The 19,304-nt window shown below is 40.9% G+C and overlaps 1 protein-coding gene across 1 annotated transcript; it reads left to right on the top strand.

The window, feature by feature from the left end:
• Window positions 1-1,209: 1,209 nt before the first annotated feature.
• Window positions 1,210-19,132, top strand: LOC139711526 (beta-alanine-activating enzyme-like). Its single transcript, XM_071623403.1, has 14 exons — window positions 1,210-1,469; window positions 2,539-2,659; window positions 3,494-3,750; window positions 5,281-5,470; window positions 5,912-6,159; window positions 7,066-7,160; window positions 7,683-7,861; window positions 9,609-10,610; window positions 11,580-12,379; window positions 13,262-13,410; window positions 14,537-14,700; window positions 15,522-15,647; window positions 16,341-16,472; window positions 18,689-19,132. The coding sequence occupies exons 1-14, from the start codon at window positions 1,210-1,212 to the stop codon at window positions 19,130-19,132; spliced, it is 4,167 nt and encodes a 1,388-aa protein (XP_071479504.1).
• Window positions 19,133-19,304: the final 172 nt, after the last annotated feature.

Genomic DNA, 19,304 nt, shown 5'->3' on the forward strand with positions numbered 1-19,304 from the left:
TTTTTGTCGGGTCAAAAGAATGCATGGCCCCTAAACCCCTGGATTGCCAAAGGGAGAGTTGTCGGGTAACATCGCCTTACGATATTAATTTGAATACATGCATTTGGTTGCAACAGATAGTCTAAGGGCTCCATAATATTCCCGTAATTATCTTTGCAGAGCTGCCAAGTCTCCCTGATTCTGCAGGTTTCTCCCTAAAAATGTCAAAATCCGTTCACGTCTGAACAAGAGAATACTGAAATCTCACTGATTTGGGAATTATTTTTGCCCATTGAAATGCATGTAACACAGAGATATCTCCCTGATTGCTGTGTGGAATCTCCCTGATTTGAGTGTGGGAATGTTGGCAGACCTGTCTAAGATTTGCTTGTTTATCAAATGACTTCCCTTTATTGAGTCCATGGAGTGAAATTTCACTTGAAATCAAAACTTATTCTCAAAATAATGGTCAGATTTATCCTTAGGATGCAAAGTGTAATCATCACTCAATGAGCACGAGTTTGTGCTGTGCTGGTCTTCATCAGTGTAAATAAACCCTATCTGCTGATCCTTACAATGTACATTTAAAGGAAAAGTCCACCTTCATATACATAAGGACTGAGAGAATGCAGCAATACTAGTGGGACACATCAGTGAAAGTTTGAGAAAAATTGGACAATCCGTTCAAGAGTTATGAATATTTTAAGTATCTGCGCAGTCACTGCTGGAAGAGAAGACTACTACAGTGTATGATGTCACATGCGTACAACTATATAAGGAAAGTAAAAAGAGAATTTCACAAAATTTTACTCTTTGAATAAAGTGCACATTTCTTCGACTTGCTACTGACGTATGTTAAGGGTAATATTACTCCCCCTGCCTTCTGAAAGAGAGAAGTCGAGTGTTCTTTTATTATGCGAGAAAAATGGAAATATGTCGAATTTCCCTTACTCTTTCTTTATATTGTTGTACTCATGTGACATCACAAGCTATAGTAGTCTTTTCATCCAGCCGTGACTGAGCAGAAACTTCAAAAATTCATAACTTTTTAACGGATTGTCCGATTTTGCTCAAACTCTCACTAATGTGTTCTACAAATATTGCTGCATTCACTCAATCCACATGTCTATGAGGGTGAACTTGTCCTTTAATATGTTTTCTACTGTCCCTCAGGATGCTGCTGTCTCCTTTTTGGGCCCCCAGCTTTGGGGGACCACTTTGATGAGGACAATGAACCCCTGTGGCATGGAGACTTGTGATGACTCTACACTGCACGGTATGCTCATCCAAGCCTGCCGGGTTTTCCCTCATCACACGGCAGCCATCTATGATGATGGTGTCCATGGTACGGAGGTGACTACCTACAGGAATGTGCAGGAAGCAGCCAATGAGGTCACAGCAAGCCTTCGGCTCTGCCTCGGTCCAAGCAATGTTGGCATCATAGGACTGTATGTGGAACCTGCTGTACAGCTACCATCATGGATCCTTGGGTACGTACATATGTCCCAAATGTAAAGAGTCAGGTTGGTTTCTTTTTTTTTTTTTTGTCTTTTATCAATAAGTCGATTGTGAATGCAAAGGCTAGCAAAGAATATAAAATTACAGGCCATCCTATGTCTTGAATCCTAGCTTAAACTTATGTTGCTTATATGTTGCTTGCATGTTGCTTGAACTCTTGTAGATTTTACAAGAGATTTGAATATATCATGTGAATTCAAGTATTGCATAAAGCCCCAGTCACATAGACATGCTGGATCACCCCAGATCTGATCCGGGGTGATCCGGGGTGATCCGGGGAGAGATCTATGTTAATGCCTTGGGCATCCTTGGACTTCCAGGAGGCCAACATGGCAACTTTCGGAGGTCAAAAACATCCGGCGTCGTCCGGGGACTGCTGTGTTGGCAGAGCAATCTGGGATGGTCCGTGTGGCCGTGTAGATGCCATGTAGATGCTGTGCTGTTCCGGCCGTATCCGTGTAGCTGCTGTGTTGATGCCATGTGTACAGTCATCAACGCTCATTGACGCTCATCAAGGGCAAAACTATCCCAGAACTCCCTGGATCATTGTGTAGATCCTTGAGGATCCCTGTTTAAATATGTGACTGGGGCTTTAGATGCGATGTAGGTGAAATTGCAAGGTGTAATCAAATACTGAAGTTGCTATCTCTTTCTGGTTAATATTTGACATTTCACCAGGGCAGAATTGTCCTCAATATCAGCTTTTTTATTGCTTTCAGTCGTTTATGAATGAAGTTTGTGAGAACTCATCACAAACTTACACTGGAGTTCCAATTTTCCAAACTCTTGAAAGAAAAACTGTATGCACAAGTGTGAATTTTTTAAGAATGTAAATATGTATGTCATATGTTATCACTCATTTATTGCACTATAACCAAAGCCATGCACGGAGCATCCACCCTTGCTTGTGAAAATGACCAAATTACCCAGAATATGACATGTCTGTTGACAATATAATTTGTGTCTTAGTAATTCTTAGTGTATTTTTTCTTCTTTTTCTTCTTTTTGCATGTGTTTCTCATCTGGCTATTCACTGAACAGGGTATTACAATTGCCAGCTGCCTTTGCACCAATTGACCCTCGTGCTCCTATGGCTATGAATGAGTACTTCATCAGGAAGCTGAACATTTCTATACTTTGCGTGCAGGTTGAATACCTAGAAGTGAGTACCAAAGTTTGTTTGTTCATTTGTTTGTTTGTTTAAAAAAGTATGGATTTGCATTGCCCAATTCCTTCTCTAAGGCTCAACCCTCTTGCCACAAATGTGTCAACAATGCCATTTACTGTGGTATGTATGTAGACATAACTTGCCCATGGCAATGTGAGAGTTGAAATTAATTACAGTGTTATACCAATCATGTCCAAGTTTGGCCGGGGAAAAAATGTCTTGAATCCCTTGTCTTCATTTTGTATATAAAGAGTTTTTATGTACCCCCACTGAAAGGAATTTATCCTAAAAGAAGTGCTTAGTCCTAAGGTATAGGATTAGGGTTAACTTTTTGGGGGATACATGCAGGGGTGTCAATTTGCAAGGAACGAGTGTGAAGAAAGTGATTAAAAGTTGCTTGCAGATCGATGTCTGATACATGTCTGCCTTGGCCAAACAGGGCTGAAGGGCTGGAAGTCACAAAGGTAGTTTAGATCTTGTCCATAGATTACTGTAAAACCAGAAATATCGCAAATATCGCAAGTAGCCAAGATTTGCATAATCAAAATGCACACCAAGGTCTTGTCCCATTATGCATGGAATGCCAGTGGCAATTCGCAAAAATTTCATGCATGAAAAAGACTGATGCATGTATGCAGGGTACTCTGGTATGCCTACAGCTGTATTTCTACTTGTTTAGTCCATTGGGTATATTGAAAAAATGGGATTAATTCATAAGTCACATTCTGAGTTCTAGCTGAGCTGTCTTTGAAACAGGACCCCAGCTGCACAGAATCCAGTTTACAATTTGTCTTTTTCCTTTGGTTTTATCTCTCAACATTTTTTCAGCATTTCATTAACAGTTTAGGACAAAGCTTTGACTGGGCTCCCTGTCAGGAATGTAGGCAGCAACCAGTGACAACCCAGTCAGGAGTTATCCAAATCAGACTGCTGTCAATCAAGCACCAGCAGGGACCTTCCACCGGTACTCAGCCACCTTGCAGCACCGCCCTTGCCTATGCTCTGCACACATCTGGTACCACAGGCAAACCAAAGGTTGTGAGGGTTCCGCATCGATGCATTGTGCCCAACATCCAACACCTCAGGTAAAGAGACAGTGAGGCATGGCATCTGCAGTGCATTGACTCGAGCCAAGTTTTGACAGAAATAATATGAATATTGTTGAAGTGATATGAATATTGTTGAAATAAAACCATATTGAACCATGAAAAAGGTTGGCAAGGTTGACATTATGATAATGATTATTCACAGTATTTGTATGTTAGACAAGCAAAAAAACTCAGATGTGCAAGACACCTTTTTAGTTAGTATTGCATAATGTGTTGCCATGGCAATGACACATTTTTGAAAAATCTTATAAAATGTTGTGGATAGAATTCTCTCTCAGTTTGATAGCAATTCAGTTGAAATTTGGGATATATGATCAATGTGATGTGTAGTTGTGCAGGACACTTTTTTTTGTATGTGAATAAATCTGTTGCCATGGCAACAGCAGTCTATTATGCCAATCATAGAAAAATATGTGGAATGACCTAACTCCCTGAGTTTTTGAGTATTTTACATTTTGGCTTATGTGACCACTACAGTATGTAGATGTGCAGAACACATCTTCTGTTGATGTTGAACAATGCATTGTCATGGTAACATTTTTTCACTAAAAAGAATACAAAAATATTGTGGATTCAGCTATCTCCCTCAGTCTTTGAGCATTTGGTTTGAAATTTGGCACATGTGACAGCTACGGCACATAGATGTGCAAACGTAATCTTTCTTCATCGTTGAACAATGGGTTGCCATGTTAACAGCATAAATTCTGAATGAAAATCATACAATTTGTACTGTGGATTCAGTCATCTCCCTCAGTCTTTGAGCATTTGGCTTGAAATTTGGCCAATGTGCTATTGTAGGTAGATATGCAAATTTGCAGACCTTGTATTAATTTGCTTTAGTTTGCTTTTCAGCACTGCTGTGTAGTCTGACATTAATTCAGTTAAGTTAATGATATTCAGTTGTCACCCCCATGATCAGCACTTCTGATACCTTTCCTCTTCTCCAGTTTTGTCACCTTCATTCTTTCTCTATTCAGGTGTGATCGAGCGACATCTTTTGATCATTTTATACACTACATTTATTTCAACACGCTACACCTGTATTGTTTTAAATTCATGTATTCCTTTGTACAGGTGCATAGAATGGCTTTTTACTCGGTCTTCACGGGGAAAAATGTCCATTAAGTATACATTTAGTAAACTTGTCCATTAGAACTCAGCATGTGTACCATTTTGTGAAAACGATATGCAGATGCATTGGAATGGACATTCCACATACCAATTGGTATTAAAGTTAACACAAGCCAAGGCGCTTTTGCATGAAACATCTACTCTCATAGCAATTTATTGCACTTGCGACTACCTTAGCAGCAGCCAATAAACTCCCACATTTCTAAATGTCAGAGGCCAGTCACAAGATGCAGAAAGTGAACAATATGGTGAGTGAATATGCTATATTGTAAAGAAACCTTGTTTTAAGCTGCGGTCTTAGATGTAAAGCTTTGGAGAAATGTCGGCCATCAACTGTTTTACTTGTTTTTTTTTCACTCGTCTGAATGACTGTAGAAACACATTCTCCATCACTGAAGATGATGTGGTCTTCATGGCATCACCTTTGACCTTTGACCCCTGCATGGTAGAGATGTTCATGACGTGGAGTCGAGGAGCGACCCTTGTGATGGTGCCTGCACAGGTCAAGATGGCTCCCCGTTCTCTGGCTGAGGTCCTCATTAAGCATCATGTCAGCATCTTACAGGTGGGCAGTCAGAAATTGGGTGTTTACAAATACTTTTTTATTGGCCTGGGCAAAAGTTGATGACAATTATGGTATAAGTATTATTATACTGGATTCACTTTTGCACACAAAAAAAAGAAAAAAAAAAGAAAAAAAAAAGAAAAAAATCAAGGTGTGTGCAGAATGAATACTGGAAGGGCAATATTCCCTCAAAGTAGCTGAGACACTGCCAAATTCACAGCATTACACATGAGTTGATATTGACAGTATGTTAATTTCTGTAACAAAGAGTTACATGACAAATGAATTTTATTTCTCATGATAGAAGGGTAATGAGATTTCATGTACATTCATTGGGGGAAAAAACAAACTGACAAAACAGAAAAAAGTTTTTGTTTTGTTTTGTTTTGAGTACAATTTTTTATGATTATCAAAATAACCAGCTGTTTTCCCATTTCTAAGGCTACCCCATCTCTGGTTGGGCGCTTTCCACTGTCAGTGCTGCGAGAGGACCTGCTCAGTGCGGACTCCGCCCTTCGGCTCCTGGCGTTTGGGGGCGAAGCTTGTCCCCCTCCACCTACTCTGGCCAGCTGGAGGGGAAGTGGGAACCAGACAGAGTTTCACAATCTCTACGGGATCACTGAGGTCTCCAGCTGGGCTTCCTGCTTTAAAATTCCTCGTATGTGGCTGGAAGAATACAGTGACAAGAGGTTAGTGTGCAAGTATACTCTCCACTAAATTTTTATCACAATGTAGGAAGAAATAGAACCTGTATGAATTACAGGAATGACACAAGTAATGCTGTAGTGCAATTTGTTGTGAAGCTACAGTCAAACCTGTCTATAGCGGCCACCCAAGGAAGACAAAAAGGTTGCCATTATAGACAAGTGGCCACTGTAGACAGGTTCTGTAACATGCTTTTTCTCTCAGAGGGAATGGTTTTCAGCAGTCGTATATGGCAGGTGGCCACTATAGACAGACGGTCGCTAAGACGGGTTTTACTGTACTTCTGTAATGCAAGCTAAAAGCAAATGAAGTGAAGTTAGAGAAGCTGTTGTAGTCGTAATGACAGTTTCTCCTTGAAGACTAAACTGGGATGGTTAGCATGTGCAAGACCCTTCATCTTTCTCTTGACACTGAATAGGGTGCTTATAAAATTCTAGTTTTGGTATATATACGTAGAGAAAGTGTACAGGATGTGGCGAAACTACTTCTGTGATGTAATTGGCTATGTGCAAGGTGTGATCATAACTAGTTCACTTTGAGGTTATTGTATTTCCTTTTCTTTACAGGACAGTGCTCATGACTATTACTTTGGGTTATTTATTTGTTTGCAAGAACCCAAAGTGTAAATATATAACAAAGAAACATGCAACTACCTTTAACTGCAAGGGCCAGAAAAAAGTGAACTTAGAACAAGACTTGACCGCTTTATGTCAGAGCTACTAAGTGCTTGTGTTTGCAAGTGTAGCGTGCAATGGACAGTCAAGTAAAAATGTTATTTTAAGGTGGTACAATAAGACCAGTTTATTTAGTTCCCCCACCCCTAGATTTGATTTCCCATACATGTGTGAATCATTGTGCATAAAAGATCTACAATGGTCATGTTTATACAGCATACCACTAGGAGATCCCCTCAAAGGAACCATTTTGACTGTCAGGAACGAACGAGGTCAGGAGGTCACTTCAGGCCAAGGGCAGCTTTACATTGGTAATCAGCAAGATGCTTAAATGTTCTTGAGTGAGACACTTTGTGAGACACTTTTTATCATGCCTGTCCTTTTCCTGTGCATATAAATGGGTACGCGATCAAATGTTGCCATTCTTTGATTTAGCAAATCATAATGTAGTACATAAGAATGGGAATGGAGTGAGTTTGCTAATGATGCAGGCAAGATTCTAGTGACTGGGACAACAGCATGCATGTATGGGAAAGTGCCAAGATAGACAAACAAATTTGTTACTGTAATTGCCAAAGATGATGCAACCTAATAATATTTGATGTACTTTATTAGGCTCATAATGCCCATTCAATGTTTGCATTATAGTCGTGTGAGTGCATGCATGAGTCGGTGGTTTTATCATAATGAACCGAGTTCAAATTTAATTTGCATCACTATGCCTAGTATATTGCCCAGTTTAACACTCCAAAGAAAAAAAAACAAACAAAACTAACATGTTCTACAAGCTTGTTTTCCCTTTCATTTATGATTTATTTGACTGCCATTATCAGGTGGAACTGAGCGGGTCTGTTACCTTGACGATGACAAGGAAAGTGACATTGCTGGTTCTGTGATGAGACCTTCAGGGGACATTGTGGAATTCAAGGACGAAAGGCTTGTGTATGTGGGACGTCTTGATGACCAGACCAAGAGGCATGGAAAGAGAATATCATTGTCGGGCATTAAGCAGGTAAAAACCATCAATCGTTCTATGTCTCTTTTCATATTATAAGTGCCTCCTTGCTACTTGCTCAGTTGCTAGTTAAGAGCAGCACTTTAGAATCTGCAACTTCACATCAGCTCTTTGCATCTTTTTCTTTACATAGTGCTTGGTGGGAAATGCTCAACATTGAGTCAGGTTATGATTGTGATTGAGGCGTTAACATTTTTTTCACCTCTGCACTGTGTGTATTCCCGATAACAGTTGGTGATTGTCATGATGTGAATTCAGACTCCTTTTTATAATCTCCTCTTCTTTCTTCATTCATTGTTTCCATTTCCGAGTTCGAGCAGGGGACTATGAAACGGGCTCCGTACGTGTGTGTGTCCGTCTGTCCGTGTGTCCCTGTGTCCTTGTGTGCGTCCGTGTGTGATCAAAATCTTCAATTTGCTACTTCTCTGTCATTTATGAGCCAATTTTGATTCTGTTTGCTTTATATGATAGCACTACATGGGAGCTTTGAAACTTCTATACAGAATTTCAGTTGTGACCTTTGACCTTGACCTTTGACCTATATTGTACATTTTGCTTCAAAATGCTACTCCTTCGCCATTTCTCACCCGATTTCGATTCCGTTTGCTTTATGTGATGGCACTAAGTGAGGGCTTCAAAACTTCTACACAGAATTTTGACCTTTGACTTCTTTGACCTTTGACCTTGATTTTTGACCTATATTTTACATTGGCTACAAAATGCTACTCCTTCGCCATTTCTAACCCGATTTTGATTCCGTTCGCTTTATGTGATGGCACTAGGTGAGGGCTTCAAAACTTCTACACAGAATTTTGACCTTTGACCTTGATTTTTGACCTGTATTGTACATTTTGCTACAAAATGCTACTCCTTCGCCATTTCTAACCCGATTTCGATTCTGTTTGCTTTATGTGATGGCACTAGGTGAGGGCTTCAAAACTTCTACACAGAATTTTGACCTTTGACCCCTTTGACCTTTGACCTTGATTTTTGACCTATATTATACAATGGCTACAAAATGCTACTCCTTCGCCATTTCTAACCCGATTTCGATTCCGTTTGCTTTTATATGTGATGGCACTAGGTGAGGGCTTCAAAACTTCTACACAGAATTTTGACCTTTGACTTCTTTGACCTTTGACCTTGATTTTTGACCTGTATTGTACATTTTGCTACAAAATGCTACTTCCGGCGGGGACATATATTATGCACCGCGTAATTTCTACTTTTCCTTGTTTCCATTATTACAATGAACAAATGTGCTTTCATGAGAAGGACTTAGAAGTGATCTGTTTTGTAGATAACTCCAGTTTACTACATAACCACTTATTTCATGAGCACACTATTTTGCAAATTGTGACTTATATGACAGCTTTTCTGGCTGTTGATATTCTCTTCATATATAGCTACAGAACAAGAAATAACTATTGTGCATACAACAGTAGTCAGGAGAAGTGGAAGTAATTTCCCACCTTTGAGACAATTCCCACCTTTGAGACAATATACACTGCATTTCTATGAGGGTAGGCATTATTATACCCCCATACACACATAGTGTTTATGGGCCCTAGGGTATATAGGAATCATTTTCATCAGTTGTGAAATTTGCAAGCATCAGTCTACTTTCAAAAGTCATAGAAATAGAGTAGTTATTTTCTATTATTTTCTATATCCCTTTTTTTTTTATCTGATCCATTCTATGTGATCGTAAGTGTGACTCTATTGTTTGCTCACCTTTTCGCAGGCCATTGAAACTTGTGCAGATGTGAAGTCCTGTGCCGTCTTTCTCATGAATGGAAAGTTGATAGCTTGCTATACCAGTATAAGATTACCTTCAAGCCAACCAGCGGCAGACTCGGGGAAGGGTTCGCATGCAAAAATGTTTCCAAAGCATGGCAGCCATGTTGTGTGTTCATCCAGTGAAGGGATGGCTTCCAACTTCCAAGAGTGCAATAGCGAAACTGATTCTGAAATTGTAACACCCAAAGATAGAGACACATTGACAAAAGATACCTCCTCAAGTCCAACTTTGTCATTGTCCATGCTTCCCTCCGACTTAGGATGTTTGGATGCAAAGATGGCACATATATCCCATCCAAGCATTGTAGATGCAAAGTTGGCAGACAGGAATGCTGTAAGTGCCCCACAAGTAACTCAAGAAACATCCATAGTGTATGATGCAAAACATTCTGGTGCCAAAGATTTGTCTGCTCCGATAACATCACAAGATCTCAAAGCTGTACTCCCATCGGCAACCATGCACTCGCCAACATCAATTCAAAACTCTACCTCACCACATGAATCTGACAGTAACCCAGAGGATGAAAATAATTCCAGGACCAAGGCATCATCCGAGATGCCAGTATCCGATTTGAAGGACAGAGATCCATTGCCAGGAGCAACAGCTGTGACCACACCCAGTTCGGATCCGCTGGGATCAACAGCCTTGACCACACCCAGTTCGGATCCGCTGGGATCCACAGCCGTGACCACACTAAGTTTAGATTCCTGGAGCAATGCGAGATTCCTGAGTCACCTGAGAGACATATTACCAGGCCATGCCATTCCAGACAGGTTGATACCGCTGAGGGAGATGCCAATCACCAGGCATGGTAAGGTGGATACGGCTGCACTCCAGGAGGCAGCTAGGAGATTGGAGGAGGAGGAAGCAGCATCAACCAGGCAGAGGGGTAAGAGGAAGCAATCTTGGGAGACCTGGCAGGCTGTCCTGGTGAAGGAGTGGATGGTAAGTGTCTTACAGGGCAAGACAACTAAGGTAGTTTCATTTATGGGTGAAAGCCAGAGTGCTCTGTATCTTTCTTGAAATTAAGTTGATACCCTGAGGAGAAGCTTGTTATAAAAAAAAGTATAGGCTGGTGAATCCCCCCCCCCCCCCTCGACGTTACGCGATGTATAGCTATTGCCGCGACGTTTCATGACTTTTTTCTTTAGAGTCTCCCGCATCTTTTGACACCAAATTTGCGATGCCCGGGCACGTGGTGCCGAAGTTGCGCATAAATATGTACGTGCATGTCAGACCAAAAATTGCTCAAAAACGTGAAATCGTGTACAATTTCAATGCAAACTGTGCTTACAGACAAATTTCATAAAAGCATGATTATTTTTGGGTTTTATCGATCAAAATCAGTCAATATCATATTTTTGTGTTCCGAACAATGTAGCGGACAAATTTCATCGAAAAAACAATGAAAAACTTAAAGTCGAAAAAACAAAGAAATACATAAGAAATATAAAAAACAACAAAATACTTAAGAAATTTTTCTGATGGCACAATTTTTTTCTTTTACATTTGCTAAGGACACTAAAAAGAATATTTACTCAAAAAATGTGCCTGTTTTGAGCTTTATTTAGTGATTTATACCAAATTGTCTGATTTCATGCATCATTATGCATAAATTAGCATAATTTAGCATAAATGATACTTTTTTTTGAAAAATTAATTTCATGGTACTTTAGATTACGTCGTAGCCAATGTATGTGCCAATTTTCGTCGCGATTGCACAGTTGACGGCCGAGATCTGGAGGGGGGGCCTGGGAGGCCCCCCCGCCTCTATCGTCTACAAAATGTACCTAAATAGCCCGGCCTAGTTAGGGTTAATTTGTACCTCATGACTTCTAGGAGAAATATGATTAGATGATTTCCAACAAGCTCAAGATTTGTCACAATTATCATTTTGAAACATTTCCTTGACAGACTTGTCTAGGCAGAGACCCGTCGAGTCCAGTTTACGACGGGGATTCTTTCACAGCTCAAGGAGGGGACTCCTTCCTCGCCCTCCGACTAGTCCAGTGTCTGGAGCTGGCCTACCAGGTTACCCTTCCTGACCTTCTGGATGCTATCCTACACCACACCTTCCAAAGAGTCTGTGCCTGTCTCCAGCAGTGTCTGGAGGACACTTGGACAAGCGAGGGCTCCTCACAGGCACCTCAAGGGGATAATGGCACTGTGATCGTCCAAGAAGAGGGACCTGGAATCCTGAGTTGGGTCGGCAATGGCAGGCAATCCCACCAACCTTCCGGAAGAGCACCGAGTGTATCACAGTGGCAGGAGGAAAGTGCTGTGCTGGGGTATGATTCGACCCATGTTGGAACAAAAGAACAAGTCCTTAGGAACAGAGAGGCTGGTCCTCTTACAGTGAAGAGATCATCTGAAGTGGACGGTGTCGTTGCTTCCTCAGCCAAACGGACTCGCGTGGATAACAAAGTGTCATACTTGACTACATACACATCTCCTCATAGCAATACTGTCCCTCAAGGAGCAGCAGCACCTCCAGATGGAGGCTGCCTTTTATCCTTTCAGCGGGGCTCAAATGTACTCTGCCACCAATGCCCTGCCCAGGATAAGCATTCACAATGTACCAGTACCTTGCCCAAGGGTCGGCCTCTCTATGACTTGGATACGGAGCATCAGCACTGTGAGCTCTACATTGCAGAAAAGTGGAGAGTGGACACAGGCAAATGTGTGGATGCTTCTCCCCTCATTGTGAAAACAAGGTAAAAGGGACAAACTTATCACCTTTTCTTCCTAGTCCACAAAAGTATCTCAAACTTGATGGCTTGAAAGTTGTGTCCATGATGCTTAGCACTAAAGAAATTTGTGTGTATACAGGTAATTGTAAGCAGCATTTATTTACCAATATACCTAATGATTATTTCCTCTAAGCACTAACATGCAGTCATCATTTCCCAAAAGACTAGTTCATGTTTTGGATTTCAAAGTTTGGTTGGAACGATTGTTTGTGAACTACCAGTCACTCCCCATTTTGCTTTGGAGTTGATAGACCAACCACAAGTATGTTCTATCTATAAATAAAAACAATGTAAAGATTATGTACGGGGAATACAAGAGACATGAAAATGCATTCTCGTGTACTTTGAATACGATTAATTTCACGTCTGCAAATCATATATCAGTTATTAGTAACAGGTAAACACATTTCAGTCTTGCCCACAAATTCTGCTGAAACTGTACCTATACATGAGTTAATGAAATAATATTAAACAAAGAGGAAACAATTATACTCGGGGTTTCTGTATACTCATTGTATACAAGAGGCCATGTATCCCTTTCGATTTATGCCAGCTTGTATTTTTTCTGAAGGCAAGTGAATGTACTTTTAAAAAATCATCTGGTGTTTACCAATAAGCCTCTCACCCACCATTGTCAAGTATATCTGGGGCCAAATGTCTGTGATCTTGGTTGCAAAGGTCCACTGATCAACATCAGGGTTCCTTAGATTGAAATACACTTATGTGATATGAAAGATTCTTTGCTATTGTTCAGTTAATCAAGAAAATCTGATTTACATTTTTTCAATCAGCAATTAGGGTTATTTCTCCGGTAAGCACTTCTAATGTTCCTCTCTTCTTTCACAGCACAGGAACAAATGTCTTTATTGGATCCCACTCAGGCAGGTTTCTTGCCATTGCCATGGAAACAGGGGAGGTGCTCTGGCAGACCATCTTGACTGACAGGGTAGAGTCCTCGGCATGTCTGTCGGCTTGTGGGAAGTTTGTTATTGTCGGTTAGTGTTCACGTTTTGTGACTAAAATCCCATCCCTCCTTCTTTTAAACCTGTTTCCTCTTCTTTTTTCTTTTTTTTTTCTTTTTTTTAAAGAGCTTTCAGGTTTATTGCAACTGTTTGACAAATTAATTACCTTTGATAGACATAAAATGAACATGGATTATTCAGTGTTTGAGTAATAGCCATGATAAAAATTATGTGCATACATACTCGGGTGGGATTTGAACCCATGACCTACTTTTGAGGCAGGTTCATATCCACTAGACTAGCTCCCGCCAGATAGCCTTCAATGGTTTTTGTCCCTTTTAGCAGTAGGTACTGCGCATTTAGTATTCAAATGAATAATTCTTGTGCCGAGTTGTAAGACTGTAAGTTAGAACTTGAGACAAAGAATAATTTGAACTTTGATGTTCAAGTTAAAGTTCATTCGTGACACACAGTAATCTGCTGTCAAGATTCCATCAGTAGACATACATTGTTGCTAGCACATTATTTGTGTATTGCATACACACACATCACAGTGGTATTCTGCTCTTATGATTTGTTAGGTAGTTGCTCTGTTTTGTCAATCAGTTGGACTTCCAAATTCTGTATTTTACGATACTACAAATGAAGATAGAATTTCAATATTTGTGAATTTAATATGTTAACCACTCTCAGCATGAACTTCAGGGTTAAATGAACAGTAAAATCTTTCATATGAAAATATGGTAGATGAATTAAAGAAGCAAATTGAGGTTGACCAGCCAGGTGAATGCATCCCCAGTTGTCTGATGGATTTGATAAATACAACTATTTCGTTCTTGTGAAGCATGTAGCTCTAGTGTCTTTGAATGACTCATTATGTTTGAATGCATGATAGCTAGAAAGCTGGACAGCATCCCACTTTGATGCCCATTTTCTCAAAAATGTATATGAAACCTGGCTTTTATATCACTTAGTGGTTCGTTTTGGAGTAAAGTTGGACAAACTATGGTGTGTTGGAAAGTTTGGAAAAAACGTAATCAGCATATTCATTGTTTGCAGACATTGTTTGGCTTTTATGGGAATGGATCATGAATAACTGAAGTTCTATGTTCCATTCTGTAATGTGACCACTGTAGATACGATATGTTTGTATTCACAGGTTGTTATGATCATTACATCTACTGCCTTTTGGCTGCGACTGGCACCATAGCATGGAAGTATAAAATGCTAGACATTGTCAAGTGTTCCCCTGTGTGTGACACAACAAATGGCTTTGTCTATGTGGGATCACATGACCAATCTGTGGCCGCCCTTCATGCTGATGTGAGTACATTCATTTTTATAAAGTTTATAAGCAATAACAAGACTTTAGTCTAATTTCTTCAAATTTGTGAAATTCTTCCATCGAGAGGTTTTTATACAACTGATCGACAAATTGCCCTACATTGACGTAAATAAGCACTGAAAGCAGGATTCATACCTACGACCTCCTGATCTCCGGACAGGCATAATCTCCTCTAGACCACTGAGCTCCCGCCCGACAGCAAGTGTTGGTTCTAACTGGGGTAGCTTCTTCAGAGGGCCTGCCTCTCACAGTGACTGCAACAGTATGATATCAAATTTCAGCTGAAGGTCTCTATGGCCAATGCTATGGTTTTAAAGCACCCCCTGTGTGTGAGTTTTTATGTGCATGCACATTTGTTAATAATGGAACTGTGGCAACATCATTGAATGTGTGTGGAGACACATGTACGTGAAGCTTGATCAAGTACAACTGCATATCTCTTGTGGTTTGTTTGACTTCCCAGTTTTGGCTTTACAGTATACTATTACTGGGATTTTGCAGAGCTGTCATCAAAATAATTTGTATGTTTTAATGAGTCTCAGAATAATGCAGTCTGAAGTCTTTGTGAAGGGGTTTTATTTTGAAAAAAAAAAAGAAGACATGTTGTACTAAACCCCAAGGGTAAGAAATAATGATATACTGGACGATTTGAATGTGTTAAAACTCTACCATTTGTTCAACATGATGATCTTTGCTTTGGTGCAGAATAGATGGATAATATGAAAAACATACCTAGAAAAAGAAACATCTATTCAGACTGAATCAGTGAGAAGACTTTCCCATCACATGCTTTGTCTAGAATAAATGCTGCGTATGGAAGACAGATTGTGGAGAGGGTTCTGTGTTGGCGTCACCATGCATCCACCACACAAGCCAGACTCTGTATGTAGCTACACTGAGAGGTGCTGTGGTGGCGCTAGACAAGGTAGTGATGTTTGTTGTCCCTGCTATCTTTTTCTTTTCTCTTCTCTTCCATCACATCTCTTTCTCTTCATCTTGTATTTACTCTCTCATTCTCTGTCTTTTATTTCTCTCACTTTCACTCTTTGATCTCTCTTGTTGTCTTCTCTTTCTTTCCTGTTTATTGTAGCTTATGGGTGTTTAGATTGTCAAAGTCTGTTTCATGTTTTACAATCTTGGGATAGTTTTGGTTTGTTTGTTTGTTTTTTAAACTAGTACTTTGTGTAAACTCAATGTCAAACCTCTTGACAACAGTGCTTTTATTGCCAGCTCCTTTCTACAGTCACGCTTCAAATCTGTCTCTGACATGAAGATATCTAGAAGTATTTGAATACATTGTAGATGTTTAAGATCTAATCTTTGAACATAAGAAGTGTGTGTATGCGATGAGATTTCTCCTGTAAAGGCATAGAGGGATCAAGAGAGTCTACACTGTAAAATTTAGAGACTAACTAAGACCTGCACTAGCTGTTTTCAAAGAAGTTTTCTGATATAGGAGCATGTTAGCATCTGTACCTTCCATGCATTTATGGCATCATCTTGATGTATTCTTGTAGCAGTAACTACCACGTTGGAAGTAAGTGTACATAATTTTATGATGTCACTGAAGAAGTTACCCAGTGTGACATTACACCGGGCTTCTCTTCTGTTTGACCAGGAGACTGGGGTCAAGAAATGGTTGTTCCGCTGCACCAAACCCATCTTCTCCTCACCGGCAGGAACCAGTGAAGGAATCCTGGTGGGTTCTGTTGATGGTACCGTCCAGCTAGTGTCTCACACTGGTCGTCAGGTACAATTTCATGATACCAATGTTCTCATTCATGCATCTATATTCTTCTCTTACTGATCAAGCAGTTTTGGAAAGAAACACACGCTTTCAAAGCACATGATATAAAACAACAAAGAGGCACTAGACACATTTGCATGTATTCAGAGTCAATTGAGTTTACAAGAACAGGAATTTTCCATCTGGCTCCCAACCTGAAAAAAAAAGAAATGTGCTAAGTGTACAGTGATGTGCTTCTGTATATATATAATCATGTATGTTATTTGTCTTTACATGGAGGTGTAATTTGTAAAGATCATGAATAGGAATAAAATCGCCACAATCTATATTTTTAGTTTATCAGGATGTGTGTATGTAATTCTTTATTTTCGAAAATACTCTTTGCGTCCTCGATGAATTTACTGTACTGCCATGAGAGAAAATGCAACATTCATGTACCGAGTGAACAAGATGAAAAATTGTTATGATATGTCTTTTATCCTTTACCATGTAATAGAATGTGCTTATGAAATGTTTCATATTCGTTTGTTTGAGGGTATGAATAGGTTTGCCATCATGACAATTATGGTAACACATTAAGCATTCTTCTGTGCATGGTTTTTAGCTCACCTGAGCCAAAGGCTCAAGTGAGCTATTGCGATCGCCCTTCGTCCGGCGTCTGTCGTGCGTCGTGCGTCGTGCGTCGTGCGTCGTCCGTCGTCCGTCGTCCGTCGTCCGTCGTCCGTCGTGCGTCGTCCGTCGTGCGTCGTGCGTAAACTTTTTACATTTTCATCTTCTTCTTGAAAACCCCAAGACCGATTTTCATCAAACTTAGCAGGTAGCATCCCTAGGGGGTTAGGAACTCAATTTGTTAAAATGGGCACCATGCCCCACCCAGGGGGCCCCCAGGGGGGCCCAAACCCCCCAAAATTAAGGAATCTGTAAAAATCTTCTTCTCTAGAACCAGAAGTGATAGAGCTAAGTTAATACTATGAGTTAGTACATTGATGACTATAGTTTCAAGTTTGTTCATGGCAGAATCAGGGGTGCCCCCCTTGGGACCCAGGGGAGGGGGGTGGGGAAGGGTTCTAATTGGGCCTAAATTGTACATTTTCATCTTCTTCTTGAGAACCCCATGACCCATTTTCACCAAACTTGGCAGGTAGCATCCCTAGGGGGTTAGGAACTCAATTTATTAAAATGGGCACCATGCCCCACCCAGGGGGCCCCCAGGGGGCCCAAACCCCCCAAAATTAAGGAATCCGCAAAAATCTTCTTCTCTAGAACCAGAAGTGATAGAGCTAAGTTAATACTATGAGTTAGTACATTGATGACTGTAGTTTCAAGTTTGTTCATGGCAGAATCAGGGGTGCCCCCCTTGGGACCCAGGGGAGGGGGTGAGGAGGGGTCCTTATGGGGCCTAAATTGTACATTTTTATCTTCTTCTTGAGAACCCCATGACCCATTTTCACCAAACTTGGCAGGTAGCATCCCTAGGGGGTTAGGATCTCAATTTATTAAAATGGGCACCATGCCCCACCCAGGGGTCCCCCAGGGGTCCCAAACCCCCCAAATGAAGGAATCTTTATAAATCTTCTCTAGAATCAGAAGTTATAGAGCTGAGATAATACTATGAGTGAGTGCATTAATGACTGTAGTTTCAAGTTTGTTCATAGGAGATCCAGGGGTGCCCCTCTTGGGTAGGGGGGGGGGGTGGTTGGAAGGGTCCAAATGGGGGCCTGAATTGTGCATTTTCATCTTCCTCCTGAAAACCTCATGATGGATTTTTGTCAAACTTGGCAGGTAGCATCCCTAGGGGGTCAGGATCTCAATTTATCAAAATGGGCACCATGCCCCACCCAGAGGGCCCCGGGGGCCCCAATCCCCCCAAATTAAGGAATCTTAAAAAAATTGGGCCCTTATTGTACATTTTCATCTTCTACTTGAGAATGCCTGGTCAAATTTTGGTAGAGCTGTGAATAAGATTAGTGACTGCGTGAAAGGTGAACTTGCGATACTCAGGTGAGCGCTAGACCCGCGGGTCTCTTGTTATACATGTCATTGTTCATTCTTGGTTGCATTCATCAATCCTGAGAGACCTTGGATCTTTGAGTATGCATAGAGTACTTGGCATGCTGTTGATTTACCCGTGAAATGGCTTCTTTTATCATGATTTCTGTGCTTTTTGTGCCTCTTTATGCAGTTGAGCACTTTTTGTATCACACTTTTCCCCACTCCAGCTTTGGACGTACAGAGCCAGTGGCCCCATCTTTTCATCCCTGTGCCTATTTCTTACCAGGGCTGATACCAAACTTGATCCCACCCACCCAGAGCATCATCCCACCCACTCGGCACATCATCAGCCCCACTCCCTTCTGCTATTTGGTTCTCATGACGGACGTGTGACCTGCCTCAACTCATCCACAGGCTGTGCGGAGTGGACGAAGGTAGTGTCCACATCTCCAGTCTATTCAACACCTTACGTACTCACACACGGAAGACGCTGCCTGGTGGTTGTCACGGCAACAGATGGTTGTGTCCATGTTCTAGATTTGCGAACAGGTCAGGAAGTTGCAGATCATTCTCTCCCTGGGGAAGTCTTCTCTTCTCCTGTGGCTGATGAGAGAAACATCGTTGTTGGATGTAGAAATGACTATGTGTACTGTCTTGAGCTGAAGGGGTAAGATATCTCTCTTCCTACATGGCCTGAAAGACCAACACAACTCCATTGTGAACAGTTGGGATTAGCTGGTGTGGGTGCATATCCTTGACTACTATGTTATGAGGATTTCCTATGTAGTGTGACTGAATAATTCAACTCAGTGATTACCTGACAGGACCTAGGAATACCCGCTA

This window comes from Diadema antillarum, unplaced genomic scaffold (assembly GCF_040938485.1).
Source record: "Diadema antillarum isolate AM-2024a unplaced genomic scaffold, OU_Dant_1.0 seq00001666_RagTag, whole genome shotgun sequence".
In the NCBI taxonomy this organism is placed as follows: domain Eukaryota; kingdom Metazoa; phylum Echinodermata; class Echinoidea; order Diadematoida; family Diadematidae; genus Diadema; species Diadema antillarum.